The 26,580-nt window shown below is 29.3% G+C and overlaps 1 protein-coding gene and 1 long non-coding RNA gene across 11 annotated transcripts; one reads left to right on the plus strand and one right to left on the minus strand.

Moving 5' to 3' along the window:
- Nucleotides 1-40: 40 nt before the first annotated feature.
- LOC408766 (phosphatidylcholine:ceramide cholinephosphotransferase 2) lies at nt 41-25,493 on the plus strand. 10 transcript variants are annotated; one of them, XR_001702749.2, is made up of 7 exons: nt 9,253-9,410; nt 17,708-18,084; nt 20,958-21,168; nt 21,442-21,716; nt 21,855-22,030; nt 22,166-23,551; nt 23,648-25,493. XR_001702749.2 is itself a non-coding variant. In XM_006558743.3 (6 exons), exons 1-6 carry the CDS (start codon nt 217-219, stop codon nt 22,319-22,321), a joined length of 1,203 nt encoding a protein of 400 aa, XP_006558806.1. In that variant the 5' UTR covers nt 41-216; the 3' UTR covers nt 22,322-25,493. The 10 variants fall into 10 exon arrangements, 9 of the variants coding, with proteins under 9 accessions (XP_006558806.1, XP_026296201.1, XP_006558808.1 ...); XM_006558743.3 differs by lacking the exon at nt 9,253-9,410 and adding an exon at nt 41-224 and having other exon boundaries at nt 22,166-25,493; XM_026440416.1 differs by lacking the exon at nt 9,253-9,410 and adding an exon at nt 244-567 and having other exon boundaries at nt 22,166-25,493.
- On the minus strand, nt 14,999-17,793 carry LOC102654638. The gene is made up of 2 exons (XR_003304595.1): nt 17,471-17,793; nt 14,999-17,074 (listed from the first exon to the last, which is right to left on the minus strand). It is a non-coding gene; the product is annotated as an uncharacterized LOC102654638 (long non-coding RNA).
- Nucleotides 25,494-26,580: the final 1,087 nt, after the last annotated feature.

The raw sequence follows: 26,580 nt of genomic DNA on the forward strand, positions 1-26,580 counted from the left end.
CGCTTTTCAAAATGATTTGCTGTGCGGCGCTCTTGGGCTTTCCAATGGAGACTTGATGAAAGCTCCTTTCGTTCACAACTAGAATCTCATTGCGACCAGACGAAATGCGACCTTATCCATTTGCGGAGTATTTTTTCAAGAAAGTTAAACGGCTACGAAATTGCAAAAACATTTAACAAACATCGGAAGGTAAAAACGAAGAAACTTCATCGTCGTATGTCCTGGTGCGTGATACATATATTGTGAAATTTCGAATAACGTGCAACGATTTTTGAAAAAATAGAGGAAATTTTTGGAAATCTACGCTATGTTTTTCTTGTTCGTTAATCATCTACATATATGAGCATTTTGTTTTTGATTGATCGATAACCGTGAATTAGGTCGTCGCGCCCTGAATAGTGGAACATTCGCACAAAATTCGTGAAGGTGGAAAAGATTATAAATTGGTGTTCGAACGAGCATCAGATCACGACAATATTATATGTCTTGAGCAACGTCGACATATATGATGAAATTGCAGTTGCTCGTAATCGAAACGGATTACTGCTGGAGGAAAGCGTTGCTTAGGTAAGCAAGTAAACGAGGATTCCAAGCAAGCTGCTTATGCTTTTAATACTTGTCACTAATGTTAAGCTTGTTTAGCAACATAACGTTTAAATTTCTATTTGCGGTATTAGATAATCGTGTAATATTATGTTGTGTCATGATAAAAAATATTCAAAAATTTAAAACATTATAAATTATTAATAAAAAATATAATCAAATTAATATTATATAATAATTTTAATATTAATATTTTTTAAAAAAACAGACATTCAATAAACAGAAATAAACATTAAACATAAATATAAAAATTAAACATAAAATTATTAAATTATAATTATAAATATTTTTAATTTAATATAATAATTTTCAAATAATTTTATATTTCTTTTTTAAAAATGTAAAATTTTATTTTATATTTTATATTTTTATATATTTATTAAATATTATATAATATTAAATATTAAAAATAACTATCATATTTATTTCTGAATACAATTATTATAACTTTTAAATAACTTTCTATATTATAATTAGTTTTAATTGAGTCAAAATTAAAAGATTTTAATAAGAAATTTTTAAAACATTTAAATATACCGCCAATATATATGTCGATAAAGTCAATGATTAACAGCTGTCGGTAGTAAACTTCAATCAATTACGACAATCGCCGCTATGTGCGCGTTGCTCTAAGGAATGTGATGGCTTGTACTAGGAAGAAAATGTAATGATGATTCAGAACATGCTTTGGCTCTCTCAACTGGTCTTTCTCGTTTTACACTTTCACGGCCCTTTGGCTGACGCCATCTTCAATCTTTTTTTTGTTTAAGTGTCAATTTTATGGAATTATATGTTATATAGTGGATATCATAAAAACGTTATGAGTGTGATCAGTGAGTGTAATGAACGAACATCGAACGGCCGATCGTCTAAATTGAAATGATAGAATGATCGCGATATGAGTTTGCGTCGTAGATCTAGTCTTCAACCATCCCTGAAAGGTTGTGAACCAGAAAGGAGTCATTAGCAGTCCAAGTGTCCATGTAAAAGTCATTCACTTGAATTCTTCCCCTTTGAAGTATTGTTGGTTAGTTTATGTGTTGTTTGATACATGTGTTTTCTTTTTTATTTTTCTGTTGCACTTTCGCAAACACATTGTTAAAACGAAAAAAGTCGAGTCCGTTTATTGGTTATGTTTCTTGTAATCGCCGTAAATCGCACGCTTCTGTAGCACGTTCCGAGTAGTGAGAAATTGAAAATATAAAGTAGTGTGTGTACGTAGAAATAAAATGCACAAGTTAAGATTACCTGTCAAGGTTGAATTGCTGCCCAGTGCTTTAACAAGGTATGGAGATATTTGATCTACAGGTATCGATACAAATTGTTTTCTTTGATTTCATGCATTGTCTTATAATTTTATGTAGTGTATGTCGTAAAATTATATTTTCAGATGTCATGTTTTCAAAACAATTATTTTACGGTAATGAATAGATAGAAATTAATTATCTTTCTTTTATTTTATAATATATAACATAATTTTATTCCAAATAAATTCAGTCAAATTCTATTTATTTCTTTTATAGAACATAAAAATAGTCTAAGTAATTGTATGCTTTAAATGTAGCAGTAATTACATGAAATTGTTACATTCTGAGATTAACTTTTCGAAAAATATTAGTATCGATATTGTTGCTCAAATTTATTATTTTTTAAATGTAAAATTAAAATAAAAATTAAAATATTAATAATAACTTTTATTTTATTTATGTTTGTTAGAAATATGCAAATTATAGAAATTTAGATTTGTATTATGCATGTTTCTAATTATATTGACAAGCATGGCAATGTTATACGCATGTATATATGATAATATAATATTACAAAATTTGAGAATTTAATACATTTTATCTAATAAGAAAATTGAAAAATTAGTTATTATTTTCAACAATATAATTTATGTTTAATAATTCTAATTAATATTTTGTTATCATTTTATCATATCTTCATAGGAAATCTTTTTTATAAAATGTGATTTATTATTTTATTAATTTGATTGATTATTAAAGCAAGTACAAGATAAATTATTATTATTAAGTAACAAAAGTAATCATAAAAATAATACTACATAAAAACATTTTTAAATTCATATATACTGATTTTAATAAATGTAAAAAAACAGTAATGCACAAAAGATGTATAATTCAAATTATGTTTTAGAGTATTAAAAAATTTTGCTCGAATTGTATATTTTTTCATAATAATAATTCAAATTCAAAATTTCTAATTTTTTTCAAAAGTTATTTTTGTTTCAAGAAAAGCATATTCATTAAAGAATAAATTAATGTATCAAGTTTATATGCAAGTGAGGTTGGATTCGAATTTGAATTTTAAGTTAGGTTAAGTTTCGATTAAACTTTTCATTAGATTTGAACACTTAGAATTGAAAAGTTTTTCAAATATAAAATTTGATTTTATATGTATTATTAAAGTACTATTAAAAAAAAAAAAAATAGATTAGTCTAAAAATAATGTTTAATTTTTTTCTAATTTTTTTATGTATTATTAAAAAGAATCATATGCAATCAAATAATGCTAATGATTATATATATATTTGAAATTATTTGAGATTATATTATCGTAATTATTTTAACTAAAATATATTATCGTTATCAAATTAAAATATTTTATAAAAATTATTTACATTGATTCAAGAAATTTTATAAAAATTTGATTTATAATCATGGCAAAATAAAATTGTATATGTATTGTATTATATGTATTATATATGTAAATTTATTTCAAATATAAAATCTTTATACTATCATGTGATATATAACACATATGAAGATATATTAATTCCATCATCATCACACTATAGTAGAAGTGAATGTCTATTCTTCTACTAATTGAACTGCAATTGTAAGACGTTCACGCCGCCATTCTTATGGAAAGCAGCTGACCTTGGCAATCATAAAACCTAATACAAGTTGCAGAACCCTACCCATCTATTTCTAACTCTAACTCTCATATCATTTAGTTTCTCGTTTCCTATGATGTATTTCTAGTAGTTTCTCTATGGACTTCGTTCGTGAGACATCAAGTACGGTGCCTTTAATGTTTTAAAAGATAGTCTTAATGTGATCCATAATTATATATTTTTATTATTATGTATTTGATGTAAGTCAAATTTTTATGAAATGATAAAAATTATTTAAGTATTTAATTTTCAACATTATTTTCAATTATATAATATATTATAAAATAATATAGTAATTATTAAATAAGAGTATATATAATAAGAGTATATAATAAGATGATTAAATTTTTTTTCTTATTTTTTATTTGTATAGTTTTTTATAAAATTATTTGAATTTTAATAAGAGAAAGAAATATTCAAATAGATTAAAGGATCAACGAAAACAAAAAAACATAATAAGAATTTTCATTGAAATTGACATGGTGAATTCTTCGAAGCAAGTGATCGATCGTTTGTAGTCGTTTATCGAAGGGCGATGAAGTAAATGCGAGTTCTCCCTGAACCACCTGTGTATATTTTCGAATGCGCGCGCGCGTATTCGCAGTTTCTCGGGTACATGTGCACCTAACGACTTGATCTAGAGAACAGTGCGAACAGTTCGACTCTCGACTGCTCACCTATGTTAACGTTTCTCCTAGTGTATTTTTGGCATCGTACTTTTCATGAGACTTTACACAGCCATAATTTTAACTTTCATTTTAATATAAATCAAAAATCATATTGTGGAAAATATTCATCATTTAAACTTTGATTTCGAAATTTGAATCGAGTTACGGTCATATTTGTAGCAATGTAATTAATATAATGGTTGATATATTTCTTTGAAAATGTATTATTTAATGTACTGTCGGTAATGTGAATGTGCAGGAACCTTCGAACCTGGCCGAGTAATGCAGCCGCGGTTACATGATTCGGGTAGTTTTCGGTGTCGCACCTTTCACGAGATCTTGGTATAGTCGATTCAGACTTTATTCAAAACTCTGTTGCTGGACATTCGTCATTAAAATTATGACAGTCTCGAGCTGATTTTATTCTTGTGTTAGTGCTAATTCAAAACGTGTTAATATGTGAATTTATGTGATGAAATAACATTAAGTTCCATCAGGAAACTTTTATTTATCAAGTATGTAAAATATTGTCAATAATATGTATTAAATATTGATTTCTAATTGCAACGAAATAGTATAAATATTTTAATAATTTTTTTTTCTACATTTTCTTTTTTTCATTAATATAATAATTTAATGTTGATATTTTTTCAATATTTATGTGAAAATAATATTTTTAATTATATTTGAAACATCCTATTTAATTTTCAAATATTTTAATTTAAAATTTGCTTGAGAAATTAATTGTGTTCATATTAACAGATATGGGACGATTACACATATTATTTTCATGATTGCGTTGATTTTTACCAGTTATATATCATAATGTAGTATTTTATGTTTTTTCTCTTGTTGATTTTGTGTTTATTTCCTTGGTTTCTGTTTTGTCTTTCTCTTTTTCCTTTACCTACTTACTAAGCTCTAGTGGTTCATAGTATTTACACATGAACGTGAAGCCTGTGCAAACTGTTATTTTGTTGGATGCGTAGATAGGTTAGCTATTGGTTAGGTTTTATTTAGTTTTTGTTTTTTTCTCCAATAATATTAATATATTTATATATTTATAATTTATATTTTTAAGTGTATATTATATTCATCACATAATTATTTTTCAATGATATTTTATGAATTTTTATTTTTTATAAACACTTCTATGTAAAAAAAGTAAAAAATTTTTATTTATTAATGTTTGAATTTTTATTTACTGATGAAAAAATAATTATTTTCTGTTTATTATTAAATTTGCATTTATTTTATAAGTTTATGATTAAAAATGATTAATAGGGACAAGTAACAAAATTTAGAGTAATTTATGGAAAGATGACAGATAATTAATTGTTGTTGAAATTATTATGAAGTTGAAGTTATTATGAAGTTTGATTAAAACAATTTTTTTCGTGTGAATTAAAAGAAAGTATTCATATTTGAATGCAACATATTTTTTTACTATCAAAATATTTTAAAAACTATAGTAATAGATAAATATATAAAAAATATAAAAAAATATAGTAATAGATAAATATTGCATGTATTCTTTAGTTTTTGTTAATTTTTATAGCATAAGTTTTTTTGTTAATTGTTGTTCGAAGTTTATTAATAGAATATCAAGATATAATAAAATTATATAATCGAAAAGAATTATCGATATATTTTTTGAAGATATACAAATATATAATCGATTCTATATATATTTTTCATAATTAATATGATTCATTTACATATTGAAAATTGAAATTGACATTTATTATTCATTCATTTATCTATTATTCAATTAAAAGATGATGACTATATAATTTTTGTATTTTTTTTTTTTTTTTTTTTTTTTTTTTACTTTGTATTCGAAGAATAGTCTCTTGAACAATATTATTCATTCAAAATTAAATTTGTAAAATATAAATAAAATTGATATTGTGTATAATATAGAAAAAAATGGAAAAAAATTGGAATCATTACGAATGAAAGAAAAGATGTATTGTTAGATACATAGATAAAAAAGTATGTTTTGTTAGATTAATAAAATAATAAAATAATAAAATATAAATAATTAATATTCTGCATAGAAAAATCAATAACTAGTAATATTTAAATTTATAAACATATAGATTAGTAAACAATTATTAATAATTAATGTTAAGAAAACTATCTTACATGTACAGTATAGTTTAAATTTAAAATATATATTATTGAGTTTTGTATTAGAAATCATTGAATTGATGATAAACAGTAAAACAAATTTTTTTAATGTATAATATGACATTGTATTGGATTTTTTTTCATATATTATTATGTTCATTTACATCATGATTACTTGTTTCGATAATTTGCTATGGCACGCAATCTTTCATATTTTGAAACAGATTATAGTTATTTAAATATCAAAAATATTTAAAGTCTGTTCACAGATTCATATATTTATTTTGTCCTTTCTTTTTTTTTTTTTTTTTTTGATCTTTTGAACATCTGAAATATTTCGGCGCCAACTCGAATATCTATCGATCCATTGATGTATTCGAGTTTGTAATCGAAGATTGTTCAATGCATCACTTAATGTAGGTGGAGTTGTGAATCAATTACGAGGAAAAAGGAAATGAGTCACAAACCGGGTATGACGTAAACACATCTTTTATAATGAACATAAAGACTTTTCGCGGCTTGTCAGAATTGTCACAATGACGTTCTTATTAAATTATTTTGCATCGGATTCTAACATTTTTTGAACTATATTTTTTTTTAAATTAAATTTTTTTTATATTTGAACTTCATTTTATGCGATACATTTATATTTTTTGAATAATAAAAATGATATGCATTATTATATATCATTGTATTATAAATGTTTATTATAAATTATAAAAATTTGATAAATTTAGTTTTAAAATGATCTTATTATGTTTGCAACTTTTTAGAAGATTTTAAAAAGATAAAATATTAAACTCGTTCAGAAATTGGTTAATACTTGATAAATTAGAAAGTTACGTACTAATATTTCATAACATATTTTTTTTTATATAAAATTCACTCCACCATTAAATTTAAATATTTTTCAATATTAGAATTTATTAATTTTATTTATTTTATTTAATAATTATCGAATGATTTATCATCATTATTGAGCTTTTTAATCGATTTGTACTTTATTTTTAATTATTTGCAATTTTTTCTAAATCATTGCAGATATCATTGATCTTATCGAAGCGATCTCTATCTATAATTTACATAATCGCTTATTTATTTCAATTAATATGGATTATTAATTCATATGGAATATTCTTAAAATTTTGAATTCAACATTTCATAATATTATTTGTATGCAAGCGTTTATTGAACAATTATGATGGTTTTGCGATCTTCAATAAGCCACAATTTGCAAATTGTTGCAAATAATTATACAAACTTGGTTCTTCTTGTCCAAGCCAACTGCTTTTTTATCATTCCAGAATATCAGTGATCTGGAAATGTGCAACTAAATCAATATTTTTTATAATATTTGCGTTGTATTTTATCGATTTTTATTTGACTGTTGCATCTTTTGTAATTTCGCACGACGTTATAATGACATTTTTCCAATGCATAGCAATTATTCTGATTCAGGTAATAATTAAAAGCTCTAACAATCGCATAAAATAACCTATACCGGTTTTTATAGAAGAAATTTATTTAGTTAGGTAAACAAACAATGATCGTTTCGATCTGTTTTTCTTGTGTAATACTTGTTTTTGTTTTGCTATCAATCATCAATCATTTTAATTGTACGTACTTATTCGAAAGAAAGTTTGGAAAGTAATAATTGCAAGTAAAAATTAATATATTGGTTTATAATGAAAGAAGCACATATCTGAAAGAATATTTAATAATATGTGGATTATATATATGCATTTATAGTTTTCTAGTTTTTTCTACAAAGTTTCTTATAAATATTTATAAGCAGTAGATAAAAAATTAATAATTTTTTTCAATTTTCATTTATCGAATAGATCCAAAAAAATCATATACATGATTTTATATATATATCATGCCTCTGCAATATATACAATATTTCGACGCACATACGATTGAAATATTTGTAAGAAATCGGCGTTTCTTATCTTTCACAAACTTTCGAAAACGTAAGATAATAGCTTTTAATCGATCAACACGCGAAGTGAAAGTTATTTGTTTTCTATTGTGTGCAAAGATGTATACAATTTCATCGATAAATAATTAGAAAAGCAATATAAGCAGTATAAATCCTTTCTTGAATATATAATTCTAAAGAGTAAATAGTAGAATTAAAATAAAAGTGAAAGGGATGTTTCTTACTAATAGTTAGCCGTCCTATTTATAATTCGGCTCGCATCGAACACTGTGCATTCTTGTGAAGAATGGACAATAGCGAACGCACAATCATCTAACCATTTCTTGTGCATACTATCGATTCACGAAGACGGTTTTAAATCGGTTCATTGTCTCGAGAAAACTTCGAACCCGTTCGTCTCACGATGATAAGGGAGTTAATTGTCCGCGGAAGAAGTCGGTTACCCTTCATCACATTCACGAAAGTGCAACGATCGATTGGAAGGAACGAGGATCGAGATAAATATTCATTTTCTCTTGTATTTTTATCGTTCTTTGCCTGAATTATTCCCTAAAATTGTTTCTCTACGTCGCCTTCGAATATACACCGCAAGAGATATGCATATAATTTTAAACTCGGTCGGTTTTATCTTATTTTCTTTTCTTCGATGTCTGGCGTAAACATTCCGCAGAACGGTTGAACGAAAAGATACAACAGCCTTTGTATCTCATCTGTAAAAACACGTCAAGTATTCGATTTGAAACAATTATTGACGATCATACATTCGTTCGTATCGTATGTGAATTTCACGGTGTGAAATTGATTGTCCAAGTTCAAATTATCCAGTGTGCTCTCCGTTATGTTAGAAAAATGTTCACTCGTTGCATGGGTTTGATTTCTCTTCTTTTCTGTTGGTGATTGAATAACGAATGCCTTGATCGTCGGACGATGGTGAATGCCATTCGGGCTGCCATCATCGTATCGTTCAACGAGCAGTTTATGTGCTTCAATTGCTTCGAAGGATGATGAACGTGATTGTGGAACGACAGTTTGATGAAACGAATCAGATTAGTCTGTTTTATTCTATGGACGATCGTGGGAAAGAAGTCCCGGGTGGAATTAGAGGGTTGCAGGTGGAACGAGAAGATCAAACGATGGAATCGACAAGGTATTAGAATCAATGTGTGCAAATGAAGTTTCATTAGTCTTAGAGCGCGACTCTCAAATTGAAATATGATCGTGTATGATACAAGATATTTTTCTATTTTAGATTTTCTTACTTATATCAATAATATAATATATTTAGAATTTCGGAATCTCAAGAGAGGGAATAAAATTTTCTATGAGTAGCTTAGTTCGTTAATTTCATCTTGTCGAAGTAAGAGAGATTTCATAACAACAAAAATTCAATACACAGAGAACTTGCTAATATATTTTTAATTGTTTAAAAAAGGCTTGAAAAAAAAGAAAATTTGAAAGTGTCATTATCTTTGTCTTCGATTCGCGATTTTTAACATTTGAAGGAAAAGAAGATAGTACGTCGAATGATCGATTGTCGACAAATTATGACACACACGTAATACGTTTTCGTTGTAAAAGCAAAAATTGTTTTAACTTTTAGAAGATTAATTTTAAAAGCATTCGAATTATCTAAATACGTGGTAAATAATTTGGCGTATTTTCAATCATACTTGTGTGCGAATTTTCGAGTGGAAAATAAATAAATAAGATTAAAAATCTCATAGAGGTTTCTTTTACAAAGTTTCTATCGCACATATATATATATATAATTTTGTTTGCTTACATATCGCGTGTCTTGGACGTAAAAGTTCCTTGACTTTTATTCCTCCTCGTTTAATTTGAGAATACGATCGTATCGCTCCACGTTTTATTAACCTGTTGCTAAAGAATCTTTAATAGCGACTTATACAACTTGTCTGTGTATATATATCGCTATAAGCAGGTCTTATGCAGCGTTTCACGGGGTCAATGATAAATATTTCAAACGTATACCAACATGTACGTTTGAAAAAAACCGACTTCTTCGTTTCTTGGGCTTCGATATCCGATAAAAGAACGGTCATCGGTGAGGAATGCGGGTTTCCCCGGTCTCGTGTGCCCGCGGTAAAAGTTGCCCCGTACAACAGTGCAGGTTTCAATTTCGAGAATGTTTCGTATCGATTCAAAATCGACCAGCGACATGGAAAAAAAAAGGGGGTGGAATGGAAAGCCTTGGGAACAATTGACTTGAACCGCTTTGTTCGGCTTTCCGCGAAGAATTACTTGACCTTTCGCCGTAAACGTGAACGCTCTTCCGGAGGCATTGTCACGCAGATTTTTTTTTTTTTTTTAATACAATTGACTTAATAAATATTCTTATTATTGCCATAAATTATATGTAGTTCTCGATAGCCGCAAATAATATTGATTCCAAGCCGTATAGCCGTTAACTTTCTCAATTGATTTCTTTGATTTCTTAGATTGTTAATATCATATTCTCTTCACGAATACAGCGAAATATTATACACATGTTATATACATTCATGGAATGATATTAATATATAGTGTTACGTGTGAAAATATTATCTTTCCTACAGTGAATAAAATAGTATCGTGAATATTTTCCCAAAGATGAATTTTTTAACAAAGTAGATCGAAGTGGATTAAAGTATATTAAGTATAAATTAAATAGATAGTAATTTATTTTTCTGTTCTATAGATATTCCTTATGAAATCTTATATATAAAAAGAGGATCCATATTAACGTAAATTTGCTCGAAAATGTAGTTTTATATATAACAATTGAGAACGTTAAATCTTATTACGCGTAATTTTAGGACCGACACTTGCACCGACTTCCATTAAAATATCTTCTTAAAAGCGTATATGCCGTCTGGGCCACATTAGCCCTATTTAAAGTGTATGTAAAAATACATATAAATGGACTAATAAAATTGTATTTATCCGGTGCTATATGCTGAATGAACGGAACACGTTGGCCGACTTATTTCGATCTATTTTGTTCTTGCGATTTGCTAAACGCAATCATACGAATTCATCGCTTGACAAGCTTAACCTTAATTCGAAACCGCATATCTTTTAGGGATCAACTTGGGAAGCCATCCATCGGTGGACAATAATTTCTTTGTCGTCCATCATGCTCATCGTTAATTATAACCACGCGTCATTGTGTTATTTGCGTAGCCTGCCAATCGACTTCGTTTCGGACTGATTAATTGGCGATTATAAATTGGAAACTAATTGTATTACGCATTTCCCTTCCTTTTCTTTTCGCTTCCAAGCAATAACTTTTTAGGCAATAATTTTTGGGAAAAAATTGAATTTTTTTTTTTTTTAATATTAACATCCCAATGTTAAATCATTTGGACATATATGGTAACGTGTATTAGCATAGGAGAGAAAATTTTGGCAGTAGGTAACAAACACAGTTGTGTAATTGTTTAATCGACCGATGGTACAAACGGACGAAAAGATATATTTCCTATTCCAATATATTTTTTATTTCGAACAATTATTTTTTTTTATATTATGTCGTATTTAAATATTTTCGCGATTTTTGGATATAAATTTTTCAAAAATTATTATTGGAAATCCCTTGGATTATAGAATATTCGAAGCCGTAATGTTGATACACAAAGTTATTGACGATCATGAAAGATTATTGAGATCGTGATATTGACGTTCAATGTCATTTGAAAGTCACAAAGTGATCGTATTCGTTCATCTCCTTCATTGAGATTGTTATAATTCCGATTAAAATAATTCGATAAAATTTAAAAGAAATTATCTATGTGTTATATTTGCATTGAAATGATTTGAAAATTATAGATACTTATCCAATATTTATTTCGATTGGTTATAATAAAGATATTAATCTGACCAAAGGAAATTTGTTCTTTAAGAGGAATCGGTGGAATGATATTTTGCCAGATGAGTAATATTCGGCTTCTCTTTTTAGATTTTCTTTCCACGCACGAAATCTCGTGTGTGTTATTTTCCATACGAAAATAGTGCATGACTACAAATTGTAATCGTAAATGCTTAAACTATTACGCGCTAGACTACGTTTTTTTCTTATTTAAAGCTATCGTAAAATGGTTGAATTTTTTTCCCCGAGTGCAAACGTTTTAAAAATTCACAAGGCCGTGTTAACTGGTCGTTACATTATCGTTTTTTTTTTTCGAGCAAATGGCATTAAATAAAGGCAGCACAAGTTATGATAAGGCGAAATGTGTATGAATATCCGATGACCAAACTTGACTAATATTTTTACATTTTTCGCCAAACAGATAAACAGTTGGCTTCGTTGTACGTTAACTGGAACTAAATTTAAATACTTACGCATGATGTGGTCAAGGAAATCGCGATGAAAAACGTACGTGTGAAAACGAACGTCTTCTCTACTCCCGTCAACTTTCTAAAAAATAATTCTTCACTTGATATCGAAAGTTGTGTAAAGAATTCCAGGCTTGGCAGAAATTTCGTTCGAGCCTCTTCACTTATTATTTATATATCTTCTCTAATCGATTAAATCGGAAACTTGAAGAGAAAAATTTAATTTTCCGTGAATATGCTTATCGAAAGTAAATTAATCGATCCAATCCGAGATATCGGCTGTAAAACAGAAACTGGATCATTTCTACAATATATTTCAATATATTATTACATAATCTATATTATTTATTTAAATTCAACTTATCATTAACATACTTTGTTATATTTTTCTTTACGTTTCGAGATCTCTTTCGTTGAAATCGAAATTTCATTCTATGTTTCTGTGTACAATTTTACACACGAAAACAATTCTCCTCTTCCAAAATAAATTTGAAATATTTTTCGCTATTAGCAATGGATCGAAGTGATTTATGCGAACACAAGAGCATAAAAAATAATAATTCTCGATATAGGATTCTCAAAGCGAGAATAGATCTTGATTGGTGACCATCTTCGTTAGTGGTTTTTTTTAAATCCTTCGATTCGAGCGAGGAAAAAAAAAAAAGAATAAAGAATGATTTATATGTTTTGGATCAGAACCAGCGCTCATGGTCTTCACGTGAAAATCCATTGACGCATGCTTTTCGCATGCTTTGGCCGAGAGGAATACACATTTCCACACTTAGTAACCAGTCTTTCCGTTTGCTTGCGGCCTTCGTGTAAACTAAGATGCCGTTCGCGAAAGAGAACGCGATTGAAATTTGCAAGGATAAAAGGATATCGAGATTAATACCGGTAATTCGGTGTCAAGGCTGACCTGTTCGTAATTTCGTTCGATTTAAACGATATTTGGCTTTTTATAGATCTCTGTGACGATCTTTTATTTTATTCGGAAACTTGCTCATGGACCAAAATTGAATCGGATTTGGCTATCGTAGGCGAGGTAGATATGTTGGAAGTTCAATTTCAGTTTTATCACGTTTTTATTATTATCGTGACAAGATTTATGAGTTTCGAATGTATAAATCTCGCCTTGCTTCTTTTTATTAACGCTGCTTAGGAAATTTATGATTTATTTCAAATAATTAATTCTATTAATTGATATAAAAAAAAACTTGATTTCTTTTTATTATCAAATGTATCATGTTTATCTTTACTTCTGAAATATAAAAATTCCCTGTATTATCTTTTGAATTTATATAAATTAGAAAATTTTTTATTTATATTTTCGTTATTGTAGTATGTATGTAGACTTAAATTATTATCCAAAAAAAGAAAAAAAAGATTGATAGATTGAATGGATCAAGGATCGAAATTCTCAAATTATCAGTTTCAAATTAATAATTTTGTATTCGATCAAAAGTGGAAGTTATCGCGAGAAATATATATAAAGCAGTCGAGATGAATTTTAAAAGGTTTTCTTACAAGAAGAAAATTTGCATGCGATAGTACGAATGCTGATAGAGTAATTTTAGTTGGATCAAAGGGTTATCGGTCTGAAACACTGAAGTCGTAAAAAATCGTAAAAAAAAAAAAATCTCATTCGACGTTTATCGAAGTCCATAGTTAAGTTAGAAGTTAAGTTTTGAATTCCTGTGCAAACGATCATGTGAAAGTCGGGAATATTGTTTCTGAAACTTTTCCATTCTTTTCACTTTTTTCACGAGATATTATCATTAGAATTATTTTTAGTTCCAACTCGTGCCGATTTTACGATACATAATAAGAGAAATTTCGTTACAGATTTTTATTGATCTCAAATTATTGTTATGTATTATCTGTGTGAAAATCAGGAGAATCAGTTTTAATCAGTTTTTTTATGAGCTATTTTTCACAAAATTGTGTTGTTGTTAAAATATTCTTAAAATTTGAGAAAAAGATATTGTTAATATGATTATGAAGTAAAATCAAAGAATCAGAATTTACGAATAAAATTTGTAAATACACAATAAGATTCGTGAAGGAGGATTGATTTTATTCTTATCACATTCTTTTCTTCGACTGTACAAAAATTGTGTCATTTACTATCATCATTATCCCTCATAATGTTCGCTGTAATTATAAGTATGTACTTATCTATAACTATAAGAATATAATAGAGTATAAGTGTATAGTTGTACGGTACATAATCATGGATAAAAGCACAGTCATTTTTGAATTATTTACGAAGAAATTTTTTTCTTGAAATTTGAGTAATTGTAAAAAAAAAAAAAGAAATGAAGAAATATTTGAGAAACACGGTGAAAAATTATATATATTTTCTTTTAAAAATCAAAAAGATTGAAAAATATAAGATTCGTATTTATTCGAAAAATTTTATTGCAGATCTTCAAGTTTTATGACAATATATTTTATTGCAAGTACTTATGACAATATACTTATAGAAATACTTAAACTTATTACTTGTTTGTTTGTTTGTTATTCTTATCATTGATCAATTTCAATGATTTTTTTTTTTAATTTTTATGTAATAATAATAATAATCTTTTTTATAAATATCTCGAATAATTCGAGATACTTTTTCCACGATTTCATCATTTTATTATATGGAGAAAATGCGTAAGGTTTTTCAAACAACGTTATAAGATCCATGTTATCTGATTAATTTTTATCTGATCAAATTTTATGATGATTAAGCATGTAATTTGCTCATCTTATCTTAAAAAATTAGTGTCAGATTAGTAGATAATTTTCAAAGAGTAATTTAATAAAAAAATTTAATAAAAAGATTGAAACATTAAAAGCAATATTTCATATCTTAGAAATTCTAACAAATTTGCAGAAAATTGCACAAATTTAATCGTTAAATAATACTTTCATATAATTTTCTATGAAAGTATTATTTTATACAATTCTGTACACCATAATTCTGTTTATAATTTCACCGTTTGATGCTAAATATTTCATGCTTATTATTCTTTTCAAACAACACAAAACATCGTGTGTTTTTATGTCACTCGATCAACCATCGAGTTATCTGCGCAGAACTTATCATTTTATTCAATACGTAAAACCAAAGATCCGCCTACAAGAAATCCTCTTATCGGTCGGCGCCACCCACGATAGAGCTTTTCTTCCCTCGCATCATTTTACTCTTCGTCGTCGTGAATGGAACGAATCTTTTGAATGTAAATAAGAAAAGGGAAAAAGAGAAAAGAAAAAAAGAAACCAATCAACAATTTTTCGTATGCAGTCGTTAGCACGTTTTCAAAGGATAAATCCAATAATTAATTGCAACTCGCGTTTCCAATTGTTTACAATCTCTTGACGCGGAGTTAATTAAAATGGGAATCATTATCAGATAACCGTGCAATCTTCAAATAATTTCCGAATCAATTTATTGTGTCAGACGATTAAAGTTGGAAGCCATAAATTAGCGTTAAAATCGATTACCGGAAAGAGGTTAAATTATAAAGAGAATTTGATCCAACTTCTTTCTTTTTTTTTTAATCCTTTTTTCTTTCTTACTTTGTATTGCAACACGGTTCTGTGTTTCGTAAAATCGTTATTACAAAATTATTTTCTTTAAATATTTAATCTTTAATCCTTTCGTTGTACACGTAATGATTTACAATTTTATTTTGATTTAAATTTTTTCGAGTCAACAAATAAATTAGCGTAAAATAAATATAAAATTAGATACTTCAAGATAGACTAATAATTATATCTTAAATTACCATTCGATAAACAATATCGTATTATGCGTTACGAAAAACGCTGTAAAATGAAATAATATTTTTCATAAAATATGCCGAGCATTCGGATACTTGTTAAGATCAACAATCTTTCAAACTGTCACGTTATGGTAATAATCGTTAACGTTTTCCTCCGTCATCACGATCGTCAGCCTATTATCAGCGGAATGTCTCTGCAAACTTCCTGCCCGGATATCTGGTCGGCCTCGCCCATTTCAGGATTTTCAACGAAGGCTGGTCGCTTTTAAACCGAGCCACGTCAACACGTATCCTTAACACGATAACCTTTTACTCCACCAATGCGATGATAACTAAAAGTAGAACGTTATACTGTATCGTTCGGCGGCAACGATCCGGTTTAAATGCGGGATCTTCGAACGTCTTATCGAGTGCCACGTATATATATGTACAATTCATATCTCAATTTTCGCTTCTTTTAAACAGCTTTGAATTTTCCTTCAGCGAAACGATTTTAAATCGTCGATAAAGAGAATAATATTGTTGTGTATGTGCCGTATGATTTGGATTTGCACGTGCAAGAATTGTCTATAAATAATCCGGTTCATCTGCATTTAGATTGATACCTATCGTTTCTCGTGGCGCCATTAAATTGTTCAACTGTTGAGCGGGTTTCACGAGGCTGGTTAGAAAATCTCGAACGTAATATATCGCTTCGAAGTTTCTGAAAGATAAAAATGTAATATTAATAACACGAGGAAAATAAGCGAGTCTAACGTATTGAATAAAAACAACAAGATACATTGGTGCAATCGTGAAACGCATAATCTCGAAACAAAACTATGCTTCGTTTGTTACTTATTCTATGTATTTATAATTTGCGTAAAATTAAAAAAGAAACATGCAACATCTTACTCTCTCAAACTAAACACTTTTACTTATTTAATTAATTAAATATACGCGAAAGTTAAAAAAACAATAAATTTTCATTTTCGACTCGAGAAAAGACAAGGAAGGAACAATTTTCTCGACAATTTTACGATCTCCTTCCTATCAATTCAATGGTACTTAATCGTTCACGGTCTTATATAATCTAATCGTTGCTCAGAAAATTCCATACCATTTTCGCCGCTATTATCTTTCATCTTGGAGCTTGGTTGAAAAGAGACGGCCAGAGAAAAGCGACGATTAAAAGAAAATTTATTTTTTTTTTCTATCTAAGTCCACCCAATGTATATTTTATTCAAATAAAAAAAATATTCGCGAAATTTTTCAACTCCTCGTCCGACGTCGTCCGACTTATCTGACGTGCGATGCGACGAGCAATTGCGATGATAGTTGCGTCTTCTGTTCGCAGGATGGTATTGGACCCCAAGGTCACGAGTCTGCATAGTGATTACGGAAGCTTCGATCGACCATTGGGCGCCGGAGAGGGCCACGAGAGGGACGTCGAGGCGGCGGTTGATGGAAGTAGCAACGGTATGGCACAGTCGAGCGACGTTTATCAACGGCAGCCGTTATTACCTGGTGCACCGACCAAGGGTAAGGATAAGTGGTCCGGCGTGGCATCCGGCTCCGACTATTACGTGGACGACGAGGACGAGAAGATCGACAGTCTTGGCCGGCATCCTGGCATACCAAATGGCTCCGGGAATGGTGTCGTTAAACTCGACATACCTGCGCCACTTCGAGAAGAACCTCGTTTTCCTAAAGAGAAATGGAAAACGTTCCTTGGTAAGGATTATTTCCTCTCTTCTCCTATCGAGATACGAATTTTTCATCAGATTTGAGCTGATTGTTTGTGCACAATTTGCCACTTGGAGGAGGAGGAGGAGGAGAAGGAGGATGAGGAGGAGAAGGAAGGAAGGTGGTTACGTAGATCGTCTGACGTCACGTTTTACGCTTAGGAGTAGTAAAAAGGGCGAAAACAAACTGACTGCCACAACTGAATCTATCTAATCGCGCCAACAGAAATTCCCTCTCGAGGGAATAATGACGTCACATTTATTCGCACTCCCACTCTACACCCACGTCGTTATATCACCCGCGTGTCGTGTGTCTAAACCATAAACCAAGTAATCCTCATCACTTGTCTATAGCATGAGTCAGACGTCATGGAATATATTAATTTTCCTTCGAAAAAAGGAATTCGATTATTCACAGGGATAAATTCTGACGTCATACAATACGCGTTCCTACAACAATTTCGATAAAAAGTCTCTCTGGGATTTATAGTATGACACTTTTCCGGCTCCGTTATTATCGCTTATTTTTTCTATCGAATCCTCCTCAAAAAATCTCTTAACAAACACACTCGCGTATAATAGTTAATTGTTTCAAGAAAGAAGGAAAAATTTTTGTTCCAAGGAGTTTATCGTTAATTGTTATATTGTGTATCGAGGTTTTTTGTAATGATGATCACAAGGTTATCAAAGATTGTTTGTACTTGGAGAGATTGAATTTGAAGATTATTCTATTCGTCGTGATATTGAATCCCAGTTAGACGAAATTTTAATTAGATTGTGTTGTTATTAATTTGAAAAGAATCACGAGATAAGAATTTACGAGCAAGATAAAATGATAACGCGTAAAAAAAGAGTTCGGTCTTTTTAGGGGCAAACTTCTCTCGTACACGCGTTCCATTCACACGAACGGGGTGTCCATCGAAATCGAGATCGAGGTCGCTACGTGGCCTGGTATTTCGATGCTGATCTCTGGCTGATCTAATACAGAGGTGCTTGATGCGTTCTTGAACGATAAATCCAAAATGATGGACTCATTAAAATCGGATAAAACCGACAGCAACCGTTTAAGTTGATTCTGTTTCAGAATTAGATTGTTGCGTGACAACAGTCACACCGCTCGTGTTTCATTTCAGTGTTGTTATCAGTGACAGTTTAAATAATAATTTGCCTTTTTTATTTCTCTTGCAAGATAAGATATAAACATGCCACATTATGATCTTACATTTTACTGCGTAGAATTTTAGAAACAAAATTTTATTCGGGTTTCGATTAACGATAATTATAATCAATGTATTAAACGTGGGAAAAGTTTCTCTGTTTAATTTGATTCAACGACAATTGAAATATACATTTTAATAACTGACGTGTTAACGAATGAATATGTTAATTACATTCTTTTGTTATAGACATATTCTTAGACTCGGGGAGGGATTAAAAGAAATGAAATTGTTTCTATGAATGTTTGCGGATGTATGAGCAGGTTTGAAGGTGGAAAAGTTTTTCTCTTGTTGGTTGAAAGCCAGAACAACTGAATTTTGGCACGACGCCATTTCCTGAGAATGTGTATTATCGTGGTAGCAGCTTTTATGTTGCAGCTTAATATATAGAGTGTCTTAAGATAAATGGCGATGGATTGTAATTAATTAATTTTTTAAGAGAATGAGAGAAAGGAAAATAGAGAGAGAAAGAGAGAGACAGAATTGTACGTGAAAGTATAAAATATATATTATTTTATGATTAATATAAATTTTATTGACGTTAAATTTAAAGTAAAGAGAATATTATTTGTCAGATGAGTCATCATTAATGAGGAAGTCTTTAATAAACAAATAATAATTTCTCACTTTTAAATTATCATAATGTTCTCTTATATAAGAACGTTAAACTTATTTACTTTACTCGTCTAAAAAAAGAAAAACGAACGAAAAAAATATATGCTACACAATGAATTCATAAATAAATTGATATAATGAATCGAAATTAACAATAAGATGATATAAGATTTAATTATTTATTTCAAATTTCATTTGACGCATGTATCATACATCTGGTAGATAAGAGCTCTGCTAAATGCGTTTTACTTTTGATATATATATATATATATATATATATATATATATATATATATATATATTATTGTGCATTGTATCAAAGCGAAAGGGAATATCCTGAAAAAAAAGCGGCAAACAGAGAAGGAAAGCGCGAACGAGTAAGAGAGAGAGAGAGAGAGAGAGAAACAGAGGAGTTGTTAGAAATTTCGGAACAAAGGAGGCATAGCCGTGCAAAGTGGAGTACTAACTCCACGTTTCTATGTTCACCGACTAGAGAAGACTATAAAATGCAGCACGATGACTGTTACCTCTGTATTCTATCGTGCACGCGCGATATTTGACTAAACTGCGGTGACCCGCATGCTTGAATCACTAGTTTATTTTCAGCCGATTGATGCATGTTAGCTGCCATTGTTTGAAGGCAAATAAAATGATACATTGTACGATTTCCTCGAATTTTAATTAAATTAAACGAATTATTTAATCGAATTAAATAATCGTGGTTAATTGCGAACGATCAATAATAAGATTGAGACTCAAAGAATTATTTTTAGAAAAAAAAAAAAAAAAAAGAAACTTATTTTAATTAAAAAATATATCAAAATTTTGGTTATCGATGTATTTATTTTTAAATTTTGATCTCACTCAAATTTAACGAATTCTAATTAAAAATTTATTACTTTAGAAATATCATAATATCATTTAAAAATAAAGAATAATCTATTTATGAAACGATAAGAATTTTTTACGAATTTGTCTTTATTTAAATATTCGGAATCTTCCGATACTGAAGCTATGATTTATATTGCAGCATTTCTATTCATGGTCGTGAACTTCATATTAACCACCGCGTCCCTCGCAATGGTGCACGAACGGGTTCCGGATCGAAATACATACGGACCGCTGCCGGATGTAGTGTTAGACAATATTGCCGCTCAGGATTGGGCCCTTAACGTGTCGGAAGTTTTGATTATGATATTGTCCAATTCAGCGATGGTTTTTATTATTTTTCATAAACATAGGTACGTATATGTATACGAATATCGATAAATTTTTATATACATATATATATAAAAATTGAAATTTTTGCTCGACAGGTTTGGATCAGATGTAAAAAAAAAACAAGTAACATTAGTATTAATACGAAAAAAATATTACAAAAGGCAGTCATTTTGCCACTTCTTCAAATTCTTAAATCATCAAATCTTTGAGCTAACGAGATAGAATTTTTGGTCATTATTGTAGGTAATGTTTGTATCTACTTATTATTTTACAAATTATGTTGGTTTTTTTAGGTTTATCGTTGTTAGACGAATTTTTCTTTTGATGGGATTGCTGTACATGATGAGAAGTATCACGATGTACGTGACAGTACTGCCTGTTGCCAGTAAAACGTATTACTGCAGCCCAAAAGCAAACAATACCAGTCCTTTACTCGTTACAAAAAGGGTTTTGCAACTCATTTCTGGCTTTGGCTTGTCTATAAACGGCAAGCATACTTATTGTGGAGATTACATTTACAGCGGTCATACAGTCGTGCTTGTACTTAGTTACCTGATTATCAAAGAATGTAAGTATTTTTTTCTATGATATACTAGAATAATATAGAAATGTTCATGAAATGTTATTCATTTCATTTATTCAAAAACATATAAAAAATCGAACAAAATGAATATTTATATTTAAAAATGAATATTTAAAAATATAGATTCTCCGAGAAGATGTCAACCAATACATTGGCTAGCGGGCATTATTGTTCTTATTGGGGTAATTATGGTCTTGGTAGCTCATGGACATTATACCGTAGATGTCCTTATAGCATACTATGTAACTACACGCTTATGGTATATTTATCATACGTTAGCTAATAATTCGCATCTTAAGGTAAGTTGAACTTTTTTTTTTCATTAATGCTTTGTCTTAAAAATTGATACTGTATTATAAAAAATACGAATAAATATATTCTGAATATAAAGTAGATTAAACATGGATATTGAATAGATTGAAATAAAATTGCAGCAATACGAACCAAACAACTTTTTGGCCCGACTCTGGTGGTTTCCTATCTTTAAATATTTTGAGAAAAACGTGGGCGGCACGGTGCCACGACAATACGACTGGCCTTTACCCTGGCCTCGACGATTCCTTGCCAAGCACCCTAATCGGGACAGTTAATGTCTGTCTCTGATTTCATGATAGAGGCTGTCAAACAACGGAGTTACTTTGTTGTAATATTATGTATATATATAAACATATATGTATACGTACCTAGGCATATAAAAAAAAAATGTGAAGATAAAGCTTTACTAGAAAGTGGTGCGAGAGATCTGTGTGCAAGTTTTCGTCATTATTGATGAGTAAATTCAATTTCGAGATGTAAACTTGCGGTGTTCACTTCTTTAAGAAAGAAAAGAAAAGAAAAGAAAAGAAAAGAAAAGAAAAAGACAATTGTAACAACTGCATAACGAAAACTATGATAAAAAACATGAACGATAGTGAAAACAAATGCTTGTAACGTCATGTTCGTTATCGTCCAATCGCGAAACCTATTTTTTTCTTGATTTTGATACGACTTATACATACAATGTAAGAGGCTAGATAAATGATAGATCGAGATATTTAGTCTCACAATGAATTCATGTAGAGATGGAGGTATTCGAAAGTTACCAACAAAGTAGTGTATAAAATAAAATGCTAGATATCTCTATTTTCAGATACTCCAAATGTGAAATACTTAGATGTAAAAAAAAAGAAAGAAAAAAAAAAAAAGAAAAAAAAAAAAAGAAAAGGAAGAAGGGAATTATGCTACCGTACCGTAATTCGGTTAAGTGTAGTAATGCAAAAACTGTCTTGTTGAACGTAGCATTAACAAGCAAGAGGCGAATTTTTTTGTAATCTTTTTCATTTGAACAACGATACGTACGTTTGGAAAATTAAAAATGAAAAAAAAAGAAAAAGGGTGTTGCTTCGATAAAAATAAGGTAAAAAAAAAAAAAAAAAAAAAAAAGTAAATAAAAAAAATAGTGAATTTTTGATTGCCGCGAGACTTTTCCTCCGATTAATCTGTTCGAAATACGTTCTAATCTTTCAACTTCCAAATAACCAAAACGATGTTCTTTATATTTGCTACACGGCGGTATGCCTTATTCCGATGAAAGTCAATCGAATCGCAATTTTCGAATTGTTAAATCGGTCAATTATTATTGTTCGTTTTCTACTTTATTAATTTCTCGTGTCAATTTTCCCTCGAAATTGGAGCCTTTTTTTTAAATGAATATTTTTTATCGCAGAAGCAGATTTAGTGAAAGATTGGCATAGTTTTAAAATTCAACCAATGATCGTGCAATTTCGTGGGACCAAATACAAAGAGTAGTCGGAAAATGTACTACTTTTCGAGTAGCGATCGTGAGTAATTTTTTTCGTGATGACAATAGAATACTCGTATAGCCATATATTATTAAAAAAGCTCTCAAATGTTCAGGTTTTTGCTCTATTTTCTAGATCATGATTTTAAGCGTCTTTATTCGGCGCTTTGGCATCACAATGTGTTCTCTTCGATTGATGAAATTTATCTGCGATCACACGATTGAGAAACCAAGCGATAATTACGTGTGCATGTACAATGAAATTCGTAATTCCTCGGAATAAGGTCGTCTTTACAATCTACACATACCAGATGTTGTCACGTACGCGTGAATGATATTAATGATCATTTAAGAAAAAAAAAAAAAAAAAAAAAAAAAAAAACTCGCGTTGACGCTAATAAAGCCTCGAAAGAAAATCTTATAAAATAAAATCTTTCAAAGAATGTTCTCTAATAGTTCATTTTTTGCACGATTTTATTTTGTTCTTCTATCATCTTGTAAATTCGCATAGTAATTTCTTATGATTCTTGCTCTTGATCTATTCGTCGGGGCAATTTTTAATTTCATTGTAATATTTCTTCAAGGTAAATAGCACAAAGAACATAGAATCTTAACAATGAAAGGGTGTAAAAGAAGGATGTTTTATATAAATTCTCAATTATTCAAAAAAGATTGAGAAATGATTTGAAAGATGAAAGGAAAAGATATTGGAAATTATTTTTTCGTTGCGATAGAAAGCGTTAAGCTTACAAAGTCTGTGAATAGTTTAAGTAATATTGCCGGCGATTTGTTGTCTTATGCACATACGATTTATTGTTAATACTCCTCGTGTATAATCCTCGTTAATCGTTATACGAGATGTTTACATTCGAATAATGGATGTTCGTTTTGGAGTGGATGCAAATATAACGATATATACGGTCGATGATCCTATTTTAAAGATCTTTTTTTTTTTCGACATGCGCGCGGTCGAACGAATTTGACGACGCAAGAAGAAAAAAAAGAGACATTCGCGACCAAGCGAAAAAAAGAATGGTCGCAGCGGGAATAAATTGAATGAAATTTTGTTGGCTCTTATTACTACGTGTAATTAAGTCTCTTTCCGTCTGTGATGATAATGAAAAAAAAAAGAAAAAAAAAAAAAAAAAAAAAAAAAAAACAGATTCGTCGTCGTGAATTCTTGATCGTGGAACGAAATTAAAATTCGTGAAACGATTCATATGACGTATCCATTACGGTTATTAATATTTGTTCTTAACTCTCTATGGTCTGCTTCCTTTATTTAAATTAAGCATATAAAATATTTTGATTCACTTCCAATTGTTAACAACATTGTAACAATCATTCTTGGAAAAAATCGATTTGATTGACAAATCTGGTGTTTTTTTTAAAGATTAAATGAAAGATAACATAGATTAAACCATAGAGAGTTAAAAGGCTCGTATAGAAGGCGTGTATTGAAATACGCGTATATATTTTAATAAGATTAAATGTGGTTCGTAGCGATATTTTTAAGTGACGCAATATTCGATGGTTTTTTATTTAGCAAAAACAACAACAACAGCAAAGAAAAAGAGATATATATACATATCTATTTTTTGAACGCATGCAAAGATATATATACGAGCCATTGAATCGATTCGTAACATGGAGACCACGTGGCGTGTAATTATTGTGAGAAATCGCAAATACCGATTATCGCACGTGCGACTGTGTCTATATGCACATATATGTTTGCAAAATATTTTGTCGTTGTTCTTTTTTGGGCGGACATGTTTAAAAACTGGTGTATAGATGATATACGAAAGAAGCTTGCATAGATCAATACTGTGGATTTAGAGAATTACCATTGAAATTGTTTAGAGGAAACGATGTCAGTCCAAGTTAGAACAGTAAAGTAACAGCGTCACGATCTGCCAGAATGATATTATTAAACGCGATCGAATCAGCCAAAAAAAAAAAAAAAAAAAAAAAAAAAAAAATATGAGCCATCGAGTGTACGCATGCCGCGCGTTATAACGTGCTCCATGATGCACGTGTTTGTAGATGCGTTTATACATAGGCAAACTCGCGTGAGAAAATAATTTATCTTACACGCACACAATGTAAATGACAAATGTAAAAACAAAGCAAACAAATAGGCCTCGTTAATGTTTATGAAGAGAAAGGTCGAAGATAGAATAATATATATATATATGGGATAATTCAAAATCTAAATTGTTGTCTCGAACAAAATATGCTAAATAAAAAGAGAGAGAAAAAGAAGAAATATATAACAAGAGAAAGAAGCAGCCGTGGCATATGTATGTACGCGTGCGCATGCGCGAGCGAGCGACATACTGTGTATGTGTGTTTATATATGTATATACATATATATATATATATATATATTTTTACTGTGTAGATATTTTTTGGTAACTTGTTACAATAATCTTATTAGTTAAGCATATATATATATATATTATAAATATATGTTGTAAATATAAAAAAATAATAGCTGAAGAGAAAGCTTCTGCCTGTCATTATGATCCGAATATTTTCAATAGGATAAATGAATCAAAATAACGTTTTGTTAACCGTTCTAACGGAAACGTTAAACGAATTTTTTTAACAATTAAATAGGCTTCTTCAATGACTGGCGATTTATTCGTGTTTCTTTCTCTTTCTCTGTGCCTATACGAGATATCGATACGATCGTATTCTATCTGCAATTATTCAACGACTGTGTCTGATATATATACGCGTACAACCTTGGTTTCCGTTATCCATGATCCGTAGATCATATGTACATAACAAAAAAAATATATATATTATTATTATTATTATTACGATAATTATTATTATATACTTTTATTATCTTTATTATTATCTTTATTATTATTATTATTATTATTATTATTATTATTATTATTATTAAGTCTTCAAAATTGTTTAATATGAAAAAAAAAACGAGTCTACGTATCAAGTAAAACGAAAGCAAGTTGTATTCAATTTTATTTTATATTGTATTCTATATTTATAATATTTATTACGTTTTTTCATATGTTGATGTAATAAAGTTTAGGTATA

The sequence above is a fragment of the Apis mellifera genome, linkage group LG4 (assembly GCF_003254395.2).
Source record: "Apis mellifera strain DH4 linkage group LG4, Amel_HAv3.1, whole genome shotgun sequence".
Lineage (NCBI taxonomy): Eukaryota > Metazoa > Arthropoda > Insecta > Hymenoptera > Apidae > Apis > Apis mellifera.